Here is a 21,547-nt window from a genome sequence, read left to right as displayed (position 1 = left end):
CTTGTGTCAAACGACAACTACTATTATTGTGGCTCGTTCAGTCTTTTTTTCTCTGTGACCAAGTGGCTCGTTCAGCCGGATGTGGCCAACGTAACACATCTTATAAGGGGATGCGGATCTGGAAAAGAGGAGCCAACAGCGCGTGACAAGTTTGACATGATAAGAAAGGGTTTCAACTAGTGTCTTGTTGTTTGTTACGTGTACATTAGCCATGAGCATGGCAAATTGGGATGTAAACTATCCCAATATTAAATGTATATATATAGGGTAGACAACATGGCAAATTGAGACATAAACTTATCACACTATTAAATGTATATATATAGAGAGAGAGAGGGTAGACAACATGGCAAATTGAGACATATAAATCATAAACTTATTACAAAACTGAATGTACATTGGGGTAGATATAGTGTGTACGTGTGTTCATGAGTGTACGAGTAAGTATAAATGTCTGCGTCGTGCTAAGATTCGAAAAGCAAAAAAGATGAGAGACTTGCATTGAGGCATTTGTACCACCGGTACATCCCAACAGCATGTTCGTTTCGTTGTGAACGATCGTGGATAATTTACTGTTGGCTGGTTTGGCTGGTTTGGTGTGAGAGAAAAATACTATTCTAGCTTATAATACATGATCGTATACGATCGTATAAGCCCAGCCGAACAAGCTAACTTAGTGATCATTTTTCTTACTACAAGCACATCCATGGCATGTTGATCCACTTCGAATCTTACCAGCCCAAGCACGCCCTTTGACGATATTATCAGTATGATATTGTCAAAAAAAATTATCATACTGTACCACGTTCCAAGTCCTAGCTACTGTATATAACGCTATATAGCAATCATGCATGGTTACCTACTTTCTCAAACCGTCTCACACGTGAAGTCAAGGTTGCTGACATGGCTGATCAGAGGCTTATCTGGATCACTGGACTAAAATTTCATTACCTAAACCTAAAGTTTAGTTAGAACATCCAAAAGGGTTAACTAAAAGATAGACTAATTTTTAATCTTCCTCAACTAGTTGTCAACCGGTCTCAACAGTCTATAACTCTACATATCCAAACAGCATAGAACTAAACTTTAGTCGCCTAAATCTTGCATGAACTTTCACATAATTTTTCGTTGGACTAATAACTAGGCCCACTGATTTAATCAGGGCCCAAATATACCTGACGGAGCTTAATACCTATATGAAGTGAATAATTCTAGGTAATTCACTTTTCTCGAATAGGTAATTCTTAATTTAAGTACGATTTTCCAGTACTACTGACGTGGAATTACGGACGAGTGAGGGGTTTCATTAAGAAGGATTACGCAGTTGCGTCAGATTGTCAAGGCAGACTAGGCTGGACAACCGATTATTATTAAACAGGAAGGTGGTCACCGCAATTTCTTACAGTTATACAACCAGAATCCGGTTCTTAGTCCGACATCTTACATGCTACCACTACTCATCCTATTTAACAGAACTTAACAGTATTATTGACGCTGGAGAAATGTTGAGCCGCTGCAGCAATTCCGGCCGCCCCATCACTCCCGGTGCGCCGGTGTTGAGCCGCTGCAGCAATTCCGGCCGCCCCATCACTCCCGGTGCGCCTACCGGAGACCGCTGCCGTAGTAGTAGAGCAAAACCACGACGCCACGGACGACCAGAAATCGCTTTACTCGAGGGATGAACTATCAGCTACACAACGCGCGCTCGTGTGCAGCTACAAAATGGAAATGCTTCGGGACCAAGTTAGCAAGCGAGGACTAACTACTACAAATACCAAGGACGGACGACTGTTCTTGGTCTTGAAGTGAGGTCACTGTGCTAGCACTGCACGGCAAACCATGACCCTGCTTTATTATTATTTCCTGGTCGACAGGGAAAGCAACGGACTTGGGCCTGGTTTAGATTGTAAATTTTTGCAATTTGGACACTGTAGCACGTTTCACTTGTATTTGACAAACTTTGTCCGATCATGGACTAACTAGGCACAAAAGATTCGTCTCGTGATTTACAACCAAACTGTGTAATTAGTTATTTTTTTACCTACATTTAATGCTCCATGCATGCGTCCAAAAATTGATGTGATGGAGAGAGAGTAAAAAAACTTGAATTTTGAGACAATCTAAACAAGGCCTTGCTTGGCAAGATGGGCTGACCTGCGATATGCATGGGAATGTTCCATTCCTGCGAGCCGCGTGCCGCACTACTAAGGGCCCGTTCGGTTAGGGGTGGTTCTCGACCGGAATAGTTCCCGGTGAAGGCAGCTATATAAATTACGGAAGGAATTCCGGTTAGAATGATTCCAGGCCACCAACAGTTTGTTCGGTTGGCTGGTTCGTATCGTTGCTGGTTCGAGAAGAAGTACTGCTGGCTGATTTGTGTGAGAGAAAAATACTGTTCCGGCTGAAAATTTACGATCGTTTACGACAAGCCACAGCCAAACGAACAGGCTGCAAAACCCGAACGCAGCCTAAAAAAAGATTTCTGCAAACGGTAAAAAACGATGAAAAGACCGGTTAAAAAAACTACCACTATACCATCAATTGTAAAAATGTAATCATCAAGCCACAATAGTAGTTCATCTCCTGTTGAGATTATTCGCACGTGTACAATTTGGAGCGCAGTCAAACCACGCGTGTTTGCGACCGAGATCCCCAAGCAAAAACCAAACTTGACTGGCAAGTTGGTGCCCTGCCTTTTTTTCTTTTGACCACACAAGCATCTTCCTTGTCTTTTGTTAAGCCCGTATCAGTATGAATTGCTATTCAAAAGGATACAGCGTAGAAAGCACACGAGAGAGTGGACTAGTGGAGGACAAATGTACAACCACACCACACATAGCACTACAAGAAACCTTGTCATTTGTGACGGACCAAAATTGTCACAGATTGCTAAAAAACCGCCATAAAACTGCATCTATGACGATTTTTTATAACGTCATGTATTGAGCGTCACAGATTAACGCTCGTGACGTTTTCTTCGTTTTCGTCACAGATCAGCACAATCTATGACGATTTTAAACTGTCACAAATCATCCTCAGGCCCGTGCAGCCCAGCCCAAGTCCATTGTTTTGTGACGAAAATAAACGTCATAGATTGTTGTCCACGTGGATGGCGATTTGATGTGTATGATGACGTGGAAGCTGAGCTAGACGCTGACGTGGCAAGTGATGTGTCATTCGCGATGACGTGACAGGTGACGTGGCAGCTGACGTGTTATTCGTGATGACGTGGCGCCTGACGTGGAAGCTGACGTGGCAGGTGACGTGTCATTCGTGATGACATGGCCGGTGACGTGGCGTCTGACGTGGCAGCTGACGCGGCATTCGTGATGACGAGGCAGGTGACATGGCTGATGACGTGGCATTTACTAAATTGGGCCAATTTTCAGCCCACATATGGAACCCACAAAACAAGCTAGAGCCCACTAAATACAATTTGAGCCCACATCAAAATCACCATTTCAGCCCACATCAAAATCACCATTTCAGCCCACATATGACAATCAATATTTCAGCCCACATATCACAATAATATTATATCAACCATTCAACGGAAAATTACAGTAATGATTCAGCCAAACCAACTAGTAACAGTAATATCAACCAATCAGCCCAAACAACCAGTAACAGTTATGATTTTGACCCAAAAAAACAACAGCGACCAAAAAACCAAAATCCAGCTATCAAAAGCATAAACAAACAGCCCCAACAGTTAGCCAGCTCGATTTTGACCCAAAAATAACTCAAACTTGGCCTCCAACTTAGCTTGCTTTTTGCTCATCTCTTCTTTGTCTCTTATCCTTATCTGCTCATTTTCTAGTAGTTGTTTTGACAGGTCTTCCACTTGTGCGCGCTGGTTGCTGACAATCAATCGAAGCTCAACATTGTCCCTCTTCTCTGTTTCCAGTTGTGCAGTCAACCTTGGTCGCTTAGTCTGCATCCCCACATTCTGAAGAAACATGCTCTTTTTGTTGTTACGCTAAAGCACATCAGCTACAACCTGAGCCCTAGACTTGGGTTGTTCACCTTCTTGTGGTTGCGCAACCATCTGGCTTTCCATTTCAGTCTATCAATCAAGTAGAAAATATGATTCAGGATCACGAGGCACTTGGAATTATCCAAAAAAATGACACCATTAGTGAACAGACTTACAATAACTGGTTGGACAGCAGGTTCGAAGCCTTTCTTTTTCTTGCTGTAGTGGCACAATTTGAACAAATCAAATGCATCAGGTTCCTGATCCTCATCCTCACACTCATTTCCCTGAAATTATGACATTTCAAAGGAACATTCAGTTATCATTTACTTGCTGTAGTAAGCAACCCATGGAGCATTCAGTTATCATTTATGGTCAGAAAGATGGATGTGAATGGAAACACTTGACAAAACAAATACTTGAAAGAGACCAATACGGTCAGAAATTAACAGCTAAACATATAATTTATGAAGTACAGAACCAGCATTCCATTTACAGGCATTCATATTAGAAAATATGCCCAAGATAGCATGAAATCAGATCTGGGCAGTCAAATGGAGCTACAAGTGCTACAAGCTCAGCATACAGAAAAGTGCTACAAGTGCTACTAGTGCTACAAGCTCAGCATACAAAAAATGGGCCCAAGATAGCATGAAATCAGGTCTGCGCAGATTGTAAAGTTATGCTACAACTAGATTTAAACTCGTTGACACATTTAAGATATCAAGGCACAGATTGTAAAGTTATGCTTGATACTTAACACGAATGTTTCACAAGTGTGGATCTGATCTGAACTCATCACAATTTTCTAAGACATGACAACAACATGACAATGGAAATGTAGTTAACATGGCAAAACATCAACATTGCTAACTTACCAAATTTTCTACAAAAACTGGGTAGCTACGGGAGCCGGTTGTTTGATGTAAAGAAACGTTGCCTCGGTTGTCTTTGTTCTTCTAACATGCCACCTACATCTCATACAGAATACATGTTAGAGAAGTGGCAAAGTATAATGTAGAGAGCAAGAGTTCATTTTTGGGCAAAACATACCATTTTTTGGGAGTCTTCCATAATTCCACAAGCTCAATCCAATCTTCATTACTTGTTGATTTCACAGGAGAAGTTTTTGGAACCAAATGGAGTGGAATATGATCAAAAAATTGTTGCTTCAGCTTGTGTCGTTGTTGGCGAACTGCAGACTTCATCATTTCAAGGCAACCATGTTTAACCACATCATCATTTGTGTCAATGTCGAACTTTGCCTATTCAGATGGAAGGACATATGTAAGAAATAGTGCGTATTTTTATTTACTAGGCAGCAGGGTAGTATGCATGCATGGTTCAAAACAGGGAGATGGAGAAAGGCCTTGGAGAATGTACTTACACGAAGTATTCCCAAAAAAATATCAATCACTGCTGGGCGTTTCTTGTACTTCTTCCAATGCGTGAGCACAGGTACATGGTTCCTGACTGCAATGTTGCATTCACTTGCAAACTTTGCAGCAACAAGAGGTACCAAGGGCCTGATATTTCCTTCTGGTATGACAATTGGCAGCTTGCCCCGATGAGACCGGTTGATCCTGTGGAGACCATGTCCCATATTAACTCCTCGCTTCCTTCGCTCTTGTCGTCCTGGTTGTAGATGATCATTGAAAATGCAATTAACATACACCAACCAAAGTTGTAATGCAATATTGAATATGGAATAACATGGTAGAGGAACAAACACCTTCATTGGTGCTTGGGTTGCCACCAACAGGTTGGGCAATGGCATCAGTTGTGTCATCCATGGTGTTGTTGTCATCATACAAGCCAAAAGCATCTAAAAATGACAGTTAGTAAGAACACATTCATCATGCAATCAAAGACATTTGAATGATAGTTTGAAAGGCTCACCTTCATTGGGCAAATTGTTGTGACCACCACCTGGCAGAATGGCATTAGCTCCATCATATAAAAAATAGCAGAAAAGGAGTAAGATTGCATTCGACAGGAAATCAGAGGCATTGGAGAATGAAAAAAAGGTAGTAGAACTAACCTTGAGCATCAACAGCTTGGCTCACATCAGGGTGTGATGGAGGTGCCACATGAATGTCACTTGGTGCAAGACTAGCCTGTGGAGGTGCCACATGGATGTCACTTGGTTCAACACTTGCATCAGGCTAGGAAAAGGTTTTGTTTGACTTTGGACTTGTAGTAGTTGGGGCAACTGATGCATACACTCTCTTACGAGAGCGAAACTTGACTCTAGTAGGTGTTGCATCTGAGCCCTTGTAGAAATGGGAGCATTGATTAGTGAATAGAATTTCGAGATAATTATATTGCATTAACAAAAAGACAACAACATAAGCCCTGACAAGATGGAAGAATTCTCACCTTAGCAATGTCATCATCAACTGAATCTGGTTCATAGTTAGATTCAGAATCTTCTCTATTTCTCTGTTTTGTCTTGTTCTTGTCTTGAGAATTTGGTGTTGTGCTTCCACAAAAGGGATTGGAAGGAATAAGACCAAGTTGCTGCAGCTTTGCACTGTTCCTCATGCATTGTTGGAGCCACAACTCTTCGTACGGATGGAGCGGTGCTACGAAGGTGCAATGTAACAAGAGAAAAAAATGATCAGTGACCAACCCTTTGTAAACTTAGTATGCAACAGAATAAAAATATTGCAGCACTCATTGACATATATCTATAGCACTAACAGAACATTCTGATTTAAACTAATTGACATATTTGAACTCACAACATTGAGATTCAGAATACTAACAGAACGAGCACAGGTTTCATACCAAATTCAAAACATTTGTACATTAAGATCTCAAGGACATGGCATCGATTGTGAAAGTTAAGCTTGATACTTCACATGAATGTTTTACAGGTGTGGAAGTGAGCATTTGGGTAAAATAAAGAGTTAGCTAGGTAATTACATATGAAGCAGTCATGGTAAACTGTATATGGAGCAGTCATGATAAACTAAACAATCACACATAATTAAACCAGTAAATAACTACAGGTAACCAACGAGGACATGAGCAACACCAACGTGGACATAATAGTAGTAAATAACTACAGGTAACAAGTAAATAGCATGATACTAAACAAGTTTACAATCACAAATAATGAAACCAGTAAATAACTAGAGGCAACATGATACTAAACAATTGGTGACATGAAAGAAGCGACTAGCAAACATGTGTGATGAACAGAAGTAGTAAGAACTACAGGTAATTAACCAACGAGGACATGAGCAACCAACGTGGACATGAGCACATATACCTGGCGTCCCAAGTGCTTTTGTTTTCTTCGGATGACCCTTCGTCGGCATGGCTTGGTGGCGGCTAGGGTTAGGGTTGCCCTCGGTGGAGGCGGAGGCGCGCGGCCCTCGGCGATCGGCGGAGGAGGAGATGGGGGAGGCCCTCGGCGGTCGGCGGAGGACGAGATGGGGGACAATGGAGGCGTGCGTCCCTCGATGGAGGAGGAGGAGATGGGGGCGCTGCGGCGTAGGTAGGCGGTGGGAGAGAGAAGCTGGGAGATGGGGGCGCGCCGGCTACGTAGGAGACGATGCGCGCCGACTGAGGGGAGAGAGAAGCTGGGAGATTGGTTTGTGGGTGGTGGGAGAGAGAAGGAGATAGGTTTGGAATTAGGGCACCGCGGGTGATTTGAGGAGATTACAGATATACCCTAATGAATGTAGTGGGATTTTTGGAATAGGAGGGTATTAGCGTGAATTCACTGTGCGAAAAATTTGGGGCTGGTGGCATTGGTCCGACTGAATTCAGCCCATGGCCGGGAGAAGAGGCCCTCTTGCCAGGAATTTACATAATTTAGCTTCATTTTACGCAATTTAGCTTCCCACTTTGCATTCAAATTTAGCTTCAATTTGTTTCCATAATTTCATCGAAAAACTTTTATCTCATGTAGCAGGCAACAAATATAAGTTCTCATGTAGGAGTTTGAATAATTTGTCAATAGATTTGGTACTTTTCCATCATTTAATTGAATTTCTATGCTCTAATTGAAAGTAATCCTAAGTTCAACTATTTGTCCCTCCAATAAGATTCGAAAATTTGCACAAAAACTTTTTATAAATTCCATTGGAGACCATGGATTGGAGATGGAGACAACTTATGTTGTCTTCAGGAGACAATTCAAACTTTTATCTCCAACTTGTCACGTACGTAGTAATTACAATACTATCTACATTTGTTCTAAAAATTCTAAATATTGACGTGGCAACATATTTTAGGTTTATAATTAAGCTTGTAACAAAAATAACTATTTTGATAAAGTTGGAGCATACATTGTTCACAAATGTAGACAACTCTCACATAGTTCATAGTAACTCAACTCATACTTTAAGATTGAAGTAGCACTTTACATGTTCAAGGAACTCAACCAACCCGGTGTTGCCACATGATAGGTGAACTGACAGATTTAGTTCACCAGCTTCAAAGATAGTTCATCAGCTTCAAAAATCCACAACCTAGGCTAAAACATCAGTTACAACATTTATCATGACAGATTTAGTGTTCATACAACAAGATACAATATTTAGTGTTCATACAACAAATATACAATGTTCATAACAAAAAATACAATGAATTGGTAGTAGCTATTCATCATCACTGTCAACATCAATTGTAGCAGCTCCTTCATCATCGCTACAATACTCGAAAATTGTGTCATCTTCTTCCTCTTCAGCATCAGTGTGATTCCCGCCTTTGTCACTTTCTTGAACCCATCGAGCAATTTCACCAGCTTCAAAGATAGGGCCTTGTTCACCATTTCTATTCAAAGGAATATCATATGCCATGTCTATCACTGATTCTCTCCTTCCGTCCTCATCACAACATTCGTCCTCTTGATATACAGCAACATTATATTGTGCGGACTCGGTTTCCTTTACATTGTAAAGATGCCTATGGTCATATGTCTGCACAACTTGCCAATTTTTACCCAACTTTGTATCTGTCAAATAAAAGACCTTCCTAGCTTGAGTGGCCAAGATTAAAGAATCGTCCTTATACCATAGACTTCCAACATTGATGCTTTTAAAGAAGCCATCATATTGAAGTTCAGTCCTCTTCCCATCAAGTTTAAACCAATCACATTTAAACAAAACTACTGTCCTTTCAGCAAAATTATATTCTAACTAAATTATCTCTCTCAAGGTTCCAAAAAAATCAATGAACTGACCATTGTGTGTACCTTCTGTCATTACTCCACTGTTCTGTGTTTTCTTATTCTTGTCACGATCAACAGTGTTAAACCTCACACCATTCACTATGCATGAGGTGTATTTCCCGACTCTAAAATCAGGACCACATGCCAAGGAAAAGATATCGTCATCCACCTCTTCTTGATTAGTATCCCGCAACCTCATGATCTGGCACATGCAACACATACACATCAGCATTTCAGGAAAAAAAGCATTAAATCTTAGCTGAAATATGTGGATGTAAACTAACATGATTCCTGAACCAAGCCTGAAATCTGAGCTGAATCGTTTTTTCAATGTTGGCCACCCCTTCTCTCTCTAATTCATCTCTGAACATTTTGCAAAAAAAAAAGAGAAGTTACCATATGTGTAACACAAAGGTGGCAAAAAAATAAAGACAATAATTACAACTTACTTGACAAATTTCTCAACTTGACTACAATTGTTAAGCACATACCACACCATTTGATCAAAGTCATTTTCATCGTATTTCAGTTCAGATGCGGAAGTAAAATGAACTCCATGCCCAAAAACGTCAACATTGTATGCCTCTTCATTAGAAAAACCTAAATTCCTCGGTTCCCGATTAAATCTTGTTTCAACATCATCCATGTATTTAGAGCAAAATGTCAGGCATTCGTCAGCAATATATGCCTCGGCAATTGAGCCTTCTGGTCATGCCCTATTCCTCACATAGCGCTTCAAAGTGTACAACCGCCTTTCAATTGGGTACATCCAACCATATTGCACAGGACCTCGGAGTAATGCCTCATCAGGTAAATGGATAGCAAGGTGCATCATGACATCAAAGAAAGCAGGGGGGAAAATTTTCTCAAGCTTCACCAAAACAATAGGGATCTCTTTCTTCATTTCAACCAATAAATCTTTCTTAAGTGTTCTGCTGCACAGTTCCCTGAAAAACTTCCCTAACTCAGCTATTGCTTCATAAATGTCCTTGTCCAAAAATCCTCTAATGGCAACAGGTAAGATTCTTTGCAAAATAATGTGACAATCATGTGTTTTTAACCCTTGTACCTTGGTTCCATCAGCATTTACACATCTTGAGATATTGGAAGCAAATCCATCTGGAAACTTCACCTCATTCAAAAATTTACAAAAGGCCTCCTTTTGTTTTGTGGACAAGGTATATCGAGCACGAGGCATCTCACCATCCTCTCTAAAATGTAGCTCCTTTCTAATTCCCAAATCTTTCAAATCAAGCCTGGCTTTAGTTGTATCCTTTGTCTTCCCAGCTATGTTCAGAATTGTCCCAATGAGGGCCTCACATATGTTTTTCTCAATATGCATAACATCAAGATTATGTCTCAACTTCAAAATTTTCCAATATGGTAACTTCCATAAACTAACCATCCGGCTCCAAATTCGTCGCACATGACCCCCTTCCATGTCAGAACGCTCCCTCTTCCTAGGTGTAACATCTTTAACTTTCTCCAGTTCAGCCAGCAGCTCTTCTATAGAGAATTGACCTGGTTGGTCATTGCTTTCATGAAGAGCAGCAAACTCATTGTTTCTCCGCAAACGATGTCCTTTTGGAAGGAATCGAAAGTGCCCAATATACCCAATTTTGCTCCTTAGGCTGTATGAAAGAGGGTGCTTGTCACAATGAGTACATGCAAAATAGCCTTTCGTGGTACGCCCTGAAAGAGTACTCAAAGCTGGGTAGTCATGGATGCACCACAGAACTGCAGCACGAAGGCTAAATGTTTGGCGAGTATTAGCATCATAAGTACGCACACCCTTCCAAAGTTCAAGTAAATCTTCTATAAGAGGCTCTAAAAATACATCAAAGTCCTTCCCAGGTGATTTAGGTCCTGGAATAAGCAAAGCCATCATGAAGTTTGACTCCTGCATGCATGCCCAGGGTGGAAGGTTGTATGGCACAACAAGTACAGGCCACATGCTGTATCTTGAGTTCTGTTCTGAAAAAGGATTGAACCCATCAGTAGCAAGTCCAAGTCTAAGGTTTCTTGGATCTTTTGCAAAATCTGGATATACTCGGTCGAAATGTTGCCATGCCTCGCCGTCAGCTGGGTGCCTCATTTCCGTCTCATTGGGTTGCCGCTTTAACTTGTGCCATTGTGCTTCTTCTGATGCTTCTTTGGTTGCAAACATTCTTTTTAACCTAGGTGCCAATGGAAAATACCGCAACACTTTCTGAGGTATCTTCTTCCTTTCTGCATCTTTCCATCTTGAGAGACCACAAACAGAGCAATTATCATAATTGGCATATTTCTTTCTGAACAGCACACAATTATTGTAGCACACATGTATTGATTCATATCCGAGACCTAATTCTTTAAGAAGACTCTTTGCATCATTATATGATTTTGGGAGTGTATTGCATTCCGGGAACGCCTCAGCCAATAGCTTCATTACTATAGAAAAAGCAGAATTGCTTATCCTATATAATGACTTCATATGAAGGAGCCTCACCACAAAGGAGAACCTTGAAAATTTGGCACAACCAGGATAAAGCTGACGCTTTGCCTCTCTCATGGCCATTTTGAAAAATGAATCTTGATCCTGATGGTCTGCATTACCTTCGTCAATTTGTCCATCATGTCTTGTTTGTTCTTCTGCAGTGTGCAGGTCTCCTAAAACCGCTTCTAAAGGATCAACACCATAATTGTCATCCTCTGTTAGTTCTACATCATGTAGGGAACAATCTTCTACATCATGCACATGAATAGGATCATCAATAACATCTACATCCAAGTTCTCTCCATGATGAATCCATCGAGTGTAAGTACTGTCCATTCCATTCATCAATATGTGCTTCTTCACTCCAGCCTGATTCATGTATTTCTGATTAAGGCATCTACCACATGGGCACAAAATTTCAACATTCTCACTGAATTTTCTGTGAACGAAGCTCATAAATTCTTTCACACCAGCAATGTATTCAGGGGAAAACAATTTTCTATGCACCCAAGTTCGATCCATCTGTTCATCCATAGCACAGCAACCAAAATGAACAAGTACATCTACACCAAGTCGAAAGAAACACTCAACAATGGCGGCCGGCACATACATACTGTGGACACTCAACAATGGCGCAGCAGGATGCGGGGACGGCGTGGCGCGCCGCAGGTGGAGGCGGGGACGGCGCGGCGCAGGAGGAGTCAGGGACGGCACAGCGCGACGCATGTGAATCTCTCGATCCATCTGCTTTAGCTATTTTAGCTCGGCCGCAACTCTCTGTGTATAAAATGAAATAGTCCAATACCAAAACGCAAATGAACTAGTAGCCTAGTGGTAAGGCAGGTTTCGTTCGTCCGTGAGGTCTCGGGTTCGATTTCTGGTCGCAACAATTTTTTTTTGCCATTAACCCGCAGGCCTGCAGGCCCAAGCCGAGCAGCAGCGGCCCAAGCGTGCAAGCAGGCCCAAGCCGAGCGTGCAGGCCTAGCAGCCCAAGCTGAGCGTGCTGACGTGGCGGAGCAGCGATGTGTAGCCGGGATACGTGGCGGTGCGGCTGACGTGGCGGAGCGGCGACGTGACGTGATGACGTGGACTGAAAATGGCGACGAATTTATTAGAACGTCACAGATTTTGGAACAATTTGTGACGAATTTATTATTACGTCGTAGGTTTTGGAACAATTCGTGACGAATTCATCATAACGTCACAGGTTTTGGGCCGCTTTGACGAAACTGATAAAACGTCACTATATTATGGGCCTCATATCCACTCTGACAGATTCGTGACGGGAAAATGTAAATCGTCATAGATTGTGACAATTAACGACGTTCTCAGAAATCGTCACAAAAATTTCATCATAGATTACAAGGTTAACGACGTCCATATTTCTTGCACCATTTGCATTGATCCTTGTCAACTTGGATATTGTTGTTCTTCTGATGATGATCATTCTGAGGGGCTTTCCCATGAGGTTTGGCATTCTTGTTAAAGTTCTTTTTATAGTCCTTCACATGGTTAGCAGAGTCACCATGCGAGCTTTTAAGCCTCTCCTCTTCTTGCACACACATGGCAATGAGCTTCTCAATGTCCCATTTATCGGGCTGCATATTGTAATTAACAACAAAAGATTCATACTCTTTAGGCAAAGAAGCAAAAATCAAATGAATCAGGAACTCATCTTTGAGCCGCAAATCCATTGGCTTGAGCTTGGATGCCGTGTTGCTCATCTTCACTATGTGCTCTCTTATCCCTCCACCAGAGTATTTCTCATTGAATAATTTCTTGATCAGGGTGCTTGCATAAGCCTTTGAAGAGCCAGTAAATTGACTCTCCAGTTTCTTGAGATACTTGTTGGCGGTGTCACAATCTGGGATTGATCCCCTTATTGTATCTGAAATAGTGGACTTAGCCACCATCAAACACTTGCGGTTCGAAATGTCTCACTTCTTACGATCAAGATCGTATTTCATTCTCACTTCTGCATGATCTCGCTGCCGAGCAGTGAAATCAGCATCAGTTTCATTCTCTGCCCTCACCGGGTCCACTAGCTCAGTAGGACACGGAGAGGTAAGTGCTAGGTCATTCTGGGACAACGCAAGTGCCAACTCATACTTCTCTCGCCATACGCAATAGTTGCCCCCTTCAAAGGCGGAATGTGCGAGATAAATGCCATAGGGTTGAGTCCTGAAAACATCATCAGAGAAAGTTAGAAAACATAGCTGAACGAGCGGACGCAGGGCACGCACTGAGCAGCTCCGTGGTGCAGATCCTGTAGAGCTGCCATCGCCAAGTAGAGCCCTGCCCCGTGGGGGTTAGCGGCAGCGACTAGGGCCTGGCGACGCCGGCGGCGATGACCTATCGGGAGTTCGGGGCAGCGGCGTCGGATGCCGAGCGGAAGGCGTGTCACGAAGGAGCCAAACCGAGGAAAAACAAAAACCCACGAGAGGATTCTATCTAGTCTGAAAAAGAGCACATCCTCAATTACCAGTATACCCTTTATAATCTAAATTTCATTATATAAATAATCTTCCTCAATTAGTTAGCTAAAAATTAGAAAAAATGAAAGTACCTGGAGATATCAAGGTACTTTCCCAACCATTTTAAAAGATCTCTTATATATATGTAGCTGGCTACAAAATAACTTATTTTGTAGCCACTTTGAGCTACGATAATTACTATGTTAATTTACGAGATTATAGTAACTCCTTACTAAGTGGTATACTATAACGTTATGGTAAATATCTCCTTGTGTTATAGTAACCCAACTATTGTAAATATGTATTAACTTTATCGTAACTTAGTATATAAAATTATCGTAAATGGAGGTGGCTACAGAATAACTTATTTTGTAGCCGGCTACTGAATAGCCTCTCCCTATATATAGAACTATATATATATATATATATATATATATATATATATATATATATATATATATATATATATATATATATATATATATATATATATATATATTGTTCCGCTGTAGAGCATTCTTGTGTGTCAAACGACAGCTACTATTATTGTGGCTCGTTCAATCTTTTTTTTTTTTTTTGACCAAGTGAGTGGCTCGTTCAGCCGGATGTGGCCAACGTAACACATCTTATAAGGGGATGCGGATTTGGAAAAGAGGAGCCAACAGCGCGTGACAAGTTTGACATGATAAGAAAGGGTTTCAACTAGTGTCTTGTTGTTTGTTACGTGTATATTAGCCATGAGCATGGCAAATTGAGATGTAAACTATCACAATATTAAATGTATATATATAGGGTAGACAACATGGCAAATTGAGACATAAACTTATCACACTATTAAATGTATATATATATAGAGAGAGAGGGTAGATAACATGGCAAATTGAGACATATAAACCATAAACTTATTACAAAACTGAATGTACATAGGGGTAGATAGTGTGTACGTGTGTTCATGAGTGTACGAGTAAGTATAAATGTCTGCGTCGTGCTAAGATTCGAAAAGAAAAAAAAATGAGAGACTTGCATTGAGGCAGTGACTCTAATTAAGCACGGCACAACGATCATTTTTCTTAGTACAAGTACATCCATGGCATGTTGATCCACTTCGAATCTTACCAGCCCAAGCATGCCCTTTGACGATATTATCAGTATTGTAAAAAAAAATTATCATACTGTACCACGTTCCAAGTCCTAGCTACTGTATATAACGCTATATAGCAATCATGCATGGTTACCTACTTTCTCAAACCGTCTCACACGTGAAGTCAAGGTTGCTGACATGGCTGATCAGAGGCTTATCTGGATCACTGGACTAAAATTTCATTACCTAAACCTAAAGTTTAGTTAGAACATCCAAAAGGGTTAACTAAAAGATAGACTAATTTTTAATCTTCCTCAACTAGTTGTCAACCGGTCTCAACAGTCTATAACTCTACATATCCAAACAACATAGAACTAAACTTTAGTCGCCTAAATCTTGCATGAACTTTCACATAATTTTTCGTTGGACTAATAACTAGGCCCACTGATTTAATCAGGGCCCAAATATACCTGACGGAGCTTAATACCTATATGAAGTGAATAATTCTAGGTAATTCACTTTTCTCGATTAGGTAATTCATAATTTAAGTACGATTTTCCAGTACTACTGGCGTGGAATTACCGACGAGTGAGGAGTTTCATTGAGAAGGATTACGCAGTTGCGTCAGACTAGGCTGGACAACCGATTATTATTAAACAGGAAGGTGGTCTCACCGCAATTTCTTACAGTTATACAACCAGAATCCGGTTCTTAGCCCGACATCTTACATGCTACCACTACTCATCCTATTTAACAGAACTTAACAGTATTATTGACGCTGGAGAAATGTTGAGCCGCTGCAGCAATTCCGGCCGCCCCATCACTCCCGGTGCGCCTACCGGAGCCCGCTGCCGTAGTAGTAGAGCAAAACCACGAACCCACGGACGACCAGAAATCGGCTCCAGGTTCCATCTTCTCGCTTCACTCGAGGGATGAACTATCAGCTACGCCCTGCTCTGCTCTGCTGGTAGTATTTCGGCTGATTTCGACTGATTTAATAGTGTTTCTGTGAGAAAGAATAAGCCGAAATAAGTACAAATCGGCTGAAAAGTATATGAGCAGAACAGTTTTTCGTCAAGTCTGTGTGCTGACGATGGATGTACTAGCTATGGCCGCGGACGGGTTTATATATATATATAGTTGTGGCCAACGCGCGCTCGTGTGCAGCTACAAAATGGAAATGCTTCGGGACCAAGTTAGCAAGCGAGGACTAACTACTACAAATACCAAGGACGGACGACTGTTCTTGAGGTCACTGTGCTAGCACTGCACGGCAAACCATGACCCTGCTTTATTATTATTTCCTGGTCGACAGGGAAAGCAACGGACTTGCTCGGCAAGATGGGCTGACCTGCGATATGTATGCGAATGTTCCATTCCTGCGAGCCGCGTGCCGCACTACTAAAAAAGATTTCTGCAAACGGTAAAAAAACGATCTTCAAGACCGGTTAAAAAAAACTACCACTATACCATCAATTGTAAAAATGTAATCATCAAGCCACAATAGTAGTTCATCTCCTGTTGAGATTATTCGCACGTGTACAATTTGGAGCGCAGTCAAACCACGCGTGTTTGCGACCGAGATCCCCAAGCAAAAACCAAACTTGACTGGCAAGTTGGTGCCCTGCCTTTTTTTCTTTTGCCCACACAAGCATCTTCCTTGTCTTCTGTTAAGCCCGTATCAGTATGAATTGCTATTCAAAAGGATACAGCGTAGAAAGCACACGAGAGAGTGGACTAGTGGAGGACAAGTGTACAACCACACCACACATAGGAGGGGAAAAAATCTCCCATGACAAGGACATATCGTTGTTCACAGCTAACACCACCGTCCGTCGATTGCCTCTACTCTGACCTTCACTTTACAAGCGTATAAGTTTCTGAGTCGAGTATGACAGATAACGATTACATTGACTTTAAAGCATATCCGAGATCCAATCGACGTCCGCCAACGCTCATTTAGAGGAGAAATAACCTCAAATGATGGAGGACCGACAAAAGGACAGCAAGAAGATCCAAGAGAGGGGAGACAATGCAATCAAGGATCACGGATGATGGTAGAGCAAAGAAAATAATAGTGAATACTCGCCGATTAGAAACTTGTGCAAACATCAAGGAGAAAGGGGACTTGATCACCCACTACCACAAAAATGATTTTAAGAGTCAGCCTCTATGATATAGAGGCAGACATCAAGAGACCGCATTCGTAAAATGGCCAGACAGCCTCCAGACAAATGCCCGCCTCTGAAAATCGTTATTAATAGTTGGACATCCTAAGCGTCAGCCTCTAAAATCGATTAATAGAGACGACAACTTAAGATGTTTGTCTGTAAAAAAATAGTTTTATAAAAAATAATTCATAACTTTTTCATATGAGCTTGAAAGAAAACATACTTTACATTAAAATTGTAGCTTTTGGCGTAATCTGCAACTTTATGGTTGACAAGTTTTCTATTTGAAACTTAGAGTCCAAAATATTGTTTTAAGTTTTTAGAATTTCAAGTTTAAAATTTTCAAATAATCTCGGATGTTGACATGGTCTATACTAAAGTTGTAGTGCACAACGCAATCTATAACTTTGTATTTAATTTTTTTTATTTAAAGTCATTTAGAGTGTTAAATATGTGTTTTAAGTTCATAGATTTTCAAATTCCAAATTGAGAAATTCTAACAACCTTAAATGTTCACATAACTAATACTAAAAACGTAGTGGCCGATCTAATCTACATGTTTGTTGTTGATAGGCTTTTTATTAAAGTTTTTAAGCGCCTCAAATATTTGTTTTTAAATTCACATATTTTGATATCCAGATTTTTGATTTTTTTTCAAACAATTTGGGATGGAGACACATCGTATACTAAAGTTGTAGTGCTTGACAAGATTAAAACTTTATAGTTGAATTTTTTTCTTTTGAGTTTATTTAGTAGCCAAATTATTCAATACAAGATTATGAAACATCTATAAAAATGTAGAATCCTATATATATACTCACAACTGAGTGTGTGGTGCAGTGGTAAGGATATGTTATTGCTAAGTAGTATAGGTCGTGGGTTTAAGTCAGTGATGAGAAGGACTTAATTTTTTGCCAAAGGCTAAAACTAGCCAAGGAGAGCAACATAAAGCGGTTGCATCGCCACACCACCAGTGCTTAGCTCTGTTGAGGGAGAGTGGCTGATGTACCTAATTCCACCCCTTTCAATGTGTCTTTTAAAAGGGCATTAGTTGGGAACAAGCTATTGGAATGGCAAAGTCTAGTTGCGAGAGTTGCTTTTATTAACTTAAATGAGGGTCAGGATACTTTCATCTGGAACTTAAATAATAATGGCTTGTTTTTTGTTAAATCCATGTATAAATACCTAGTCAATAACGGAATTAAGGTTACCTAGGAAATTTGGCATATGAAAGTGCCCTTGAAGATTAAGATTTTTCTTTGGTTCTTAAAGAAGAGGGTGATACTCACAAAAGACAATCTTGCTAAAAGGAATTTGAATGGCACTAAGGCTTGTTATTTTTGTAGCACACCTGAAACTATCCAACACTTGTTTTTTTATTGCCATTATGCCAGTTTTCTTTGGCGTGCTGTGTTTGTTTTGTTTGGCATTAATTCTTCAAGGAACACGAACCATCTTTTTAATAGTTGGTCTAAGCTAGGAGGTTCCAACCATAATCATCTTTTATTGACGGGGCTGCGGCGTTTTGCTGGGCAATATGGATCACAAGGAATGATGTGGTTTTTGATAAAGGCCACCCAAAAAAATTTGCAGGTTCTTTTCAGGGGGCACACTGGTTACAGTTTTGGGCTCTATTGCAGCGCTCGGATGACGGCAAGAAACACATTCTTAACGCTTGCAAGCTACTATAATCGAGAGCCATGGAGTTCTTCGCATCGCATGGATGGTCTTTCATTTATCGTCTTGGACTTTAGTTCTGAACCTGTAATAAGTTTTAATTATGGATGTGCTACTGTAATAAGTTTGGATTGATGCTTCTTCTTCAAAGAAGACTGAAGCCGGAAACTTTCTATTATCTTGAAAAAAAAAAAGCTCTGTTGAGGGAGAGGGGACCGGATCCGATCTTGGAGACACCAGTCAGGCAGCCCCGCAGGCTACATTGGTCACCAAAGACGTCAGCTAGGTGCATGTGGCCGTGAACAGCAAAACACAACCAAGCCGCTGACTCGCCGATGGCCAAGAAGGAACCACCGTTCGAGCTCCATATCCCATGGCAAGAAGGCCGCACAAAACACAGGAGAAAGAAAGGAGAGAGTAGGGGAGGGAAGGAAGTTTCGGGGTATTGCCACAGCATGACGGTTGGTAATGTCCTGGCAGCGGCAGGAGAACTGCAGGACCGAAAAGGTTGTAGGCACGCAGGGGCGAGTCGCCCCTCCACATAACAAAACTGATTTGAAGAAGTGTCATGGCTAAATGAATATTGCCACACTTTTTCACTATATGACATGTAAATCTAAAACAATCTTGTCACAAATTATTTGAGAACTAAACATTTGACAATTTGATTAAACTAGTCTAAGGTGAAGAGTAGCAAAGTGTGATTAGCAACCAAACATCCATCATTAGTACTCATATTGTTTTTATAAAATCAGTCAAAGTTAAGAATAGACTTGATAATATTATAGAATTGACATGGATAAGCGAATCTCGATCCTCAATTAATTAATTCAAGCATCATCAACTCATAACAGAATTGTTCTCTTATCCAGTAAACGCAAACCATCTGCCAAGAATTGATCAACACTTGTTTTCTTGCAGCAGAAGGTGATGACTGATGATAAAAAAGCAGAGTGTGGCAATTAGCGCCGTGCCTCTGTATAAACAGAAGGCCCTGCAGGCGGCACAAGACCAATTGATCGGAAACTCTGCAGTACTCTACGCCAACGCGAAGTGCGCCATGGAGGCCGGCGGCGGCGGCAAGCACTTCGTTCTGGTGCACGGCCTCTGCCTCGGCGCGTGGAGCTGGTACAAGGTGGCCACCGCGCTCGAATCCGCCGGCCACCGCGTGACGGCGCTGGACCTTGCGGCGTCGGGCGCGCACCCGGCGCGCCTCCACGAGGTGCGCTCCTTCGAGGACTACTCGCGCCCGCTGCTGGACGCGGTCGCCGCGGCCCCCGACGGCGACAGGCTGGTCCTCGTCGGCCACAGCCACGGCGGCGCCAGCCTCGCGCTCGCCATGGAGAGGTTCCCGCGCAAGGTCGCCGCCGCCGTGTTCGTGGACGCCGCGCTGCCGTGGGTCGGCAAACACATCGGCGTTGGCACCGAGGGGGTACACACGCACGCACCAGCCATTATTTCACAAGTATATATATGCGCCTCTACCATGATCAGCTCATGTCAAAGTTGAAATTTTTGTTGTGATGAATGCTTGCAGTTCATGAAAAAAGCTGCTTCTAAAGGGCTGCTCATGGACTGCCAAATGGTGGCCATCACCGGCACCGGCACCGGCATCGGCATCGGCAGTGAAGATGCCGGCGGGCAGCAAGGGACAGCGATCGTGATGGGTCCAAAGTTCTTGGAGAAGTGCTACAAGGAGAGCCCCGCGGAGGACCTGACCCTGGCGAAGCTGCTGGTGAGGCCCGGCAACCAGTTCATGGACGACCCGGTGATGAAGGACGAGGCGCTGCTCACGGCCGCCAACTACGGGTCGGTCAAGAAGGTGTTCGTGGTCGCCAAGGCCGCCCATGGCTCCAGCACCAGCACCGAGGAGGTGCAGCGCTGGATAGAGGCCACGAACCCCGGCACGGAGGTGCAGGAGATCGCCGGCGCCGACCATGCCGTCATGAACTCCAAGCCAAGGGAATTTTGCGACGTCCTTGTGGACATAGCCAGCAGATACGACTAAGAATATGATGACGACGACTATTCTTGCGCGTGTACTAGTAGACTAATGTTTTTTTCCCGAAAATTACGTGCAGTAGACAAGTACCTATGTATGTCAAATTGTCAGTAAACACTGCTATATTATGAGTAAATTAAATACTTGCGTTTCCTTCGAATTACAAGTTTATGGCCATTGCCTTCTCTCTTGCAAATTCTCGATCGGTTTTTCTCGTAGCATGAGTCGCTACTCTATTTTTTAGGCTAGAGAGAAAAAAACCTTGACCTAACGCGTCTCAAACTAAGTCCGTATTTTATGAAGGCCCTCAAATCAGTTCCTTTAGCCCCTCTTCCAGGGTGCGTAGGGAGCTCCGTTCTCTATGTTTTTTCTGTACGGGAAAAAAATTTCTCTCATCAACTCCCTCCTGCGTGTCTTTTTTTCCCATCCGACTCTCCCCAACGCCATCACCACCTACAACCCTCCATCTCCATATCCATCTAAACGGGGAAGAAGCGGCGTCGCC

General features: G+C 42.0%; 1 protein-coding gene and 2 pseudogenes across 1 annotated transcript; 1 reads left to right on the top strand and 2 right to left on the bottom strand.

Annotated features, from left to right (window-relative positions):
- Window positions 1–3,712: 3,712 nt before the first annotated feature.
- LOC136461320 (uncharacterized) lies at window positions 3,713–6,520 on the bottom strand (annotated as a pseudogene).
- A 2,069-nt stretch (window positions 6,521–8,589) lies between these two features.
- LOC136459804 (uncharacterized) lies at window positions 8,590–12,159 on the bottom strand (annotated as a pseudogene).
- Window positions 12,160–19,832: 7,673 nt separating this feature from the next.
- On the top strand, window positions 19,833–21,183 carry LOC136459803 (esterase PIR7B-like). Its single transcript, XM_066459650.1, has 2 exons — window positions 19,833–20,472; window positions 20,578–21,183. The coding sequence occupies exons 1-2, from the start codon at window positions 19,978–19,980 to the stop codon at window positions 21,046–21,048; spliced, it is 966 nt and encodes a 321-aa protein (XP_066315747.1). The 5' UTR covers window positions 19,833–19,977; the 3' UTR covers window positions 21,049–21,183.
- The last annotated feature ends 364 nt before the right edge of the window (window positions 21,184–21,547 follow it).

The sequence above is a fragment of the Miscanthus floridulus genome, chromosome 6 (assembly GCF_019320115.1).
Source record: "Miscanthus floridulus cultivar M001 chromosome 6, ASM1932011v1, whole genome shotgun sequence".
Lineage (NCBI taxonomy): Eukaryota > Viridiplantae > Streptophyta > Magnoliopsida > Poales > Poaceae > Miscanthus > Miscanthus floridulus.
The sequence above is the reverse complement of the archived record's forward strand: the minus strand, read 5'-3'. Positions and strand labels throughout refer to the sequence as shown.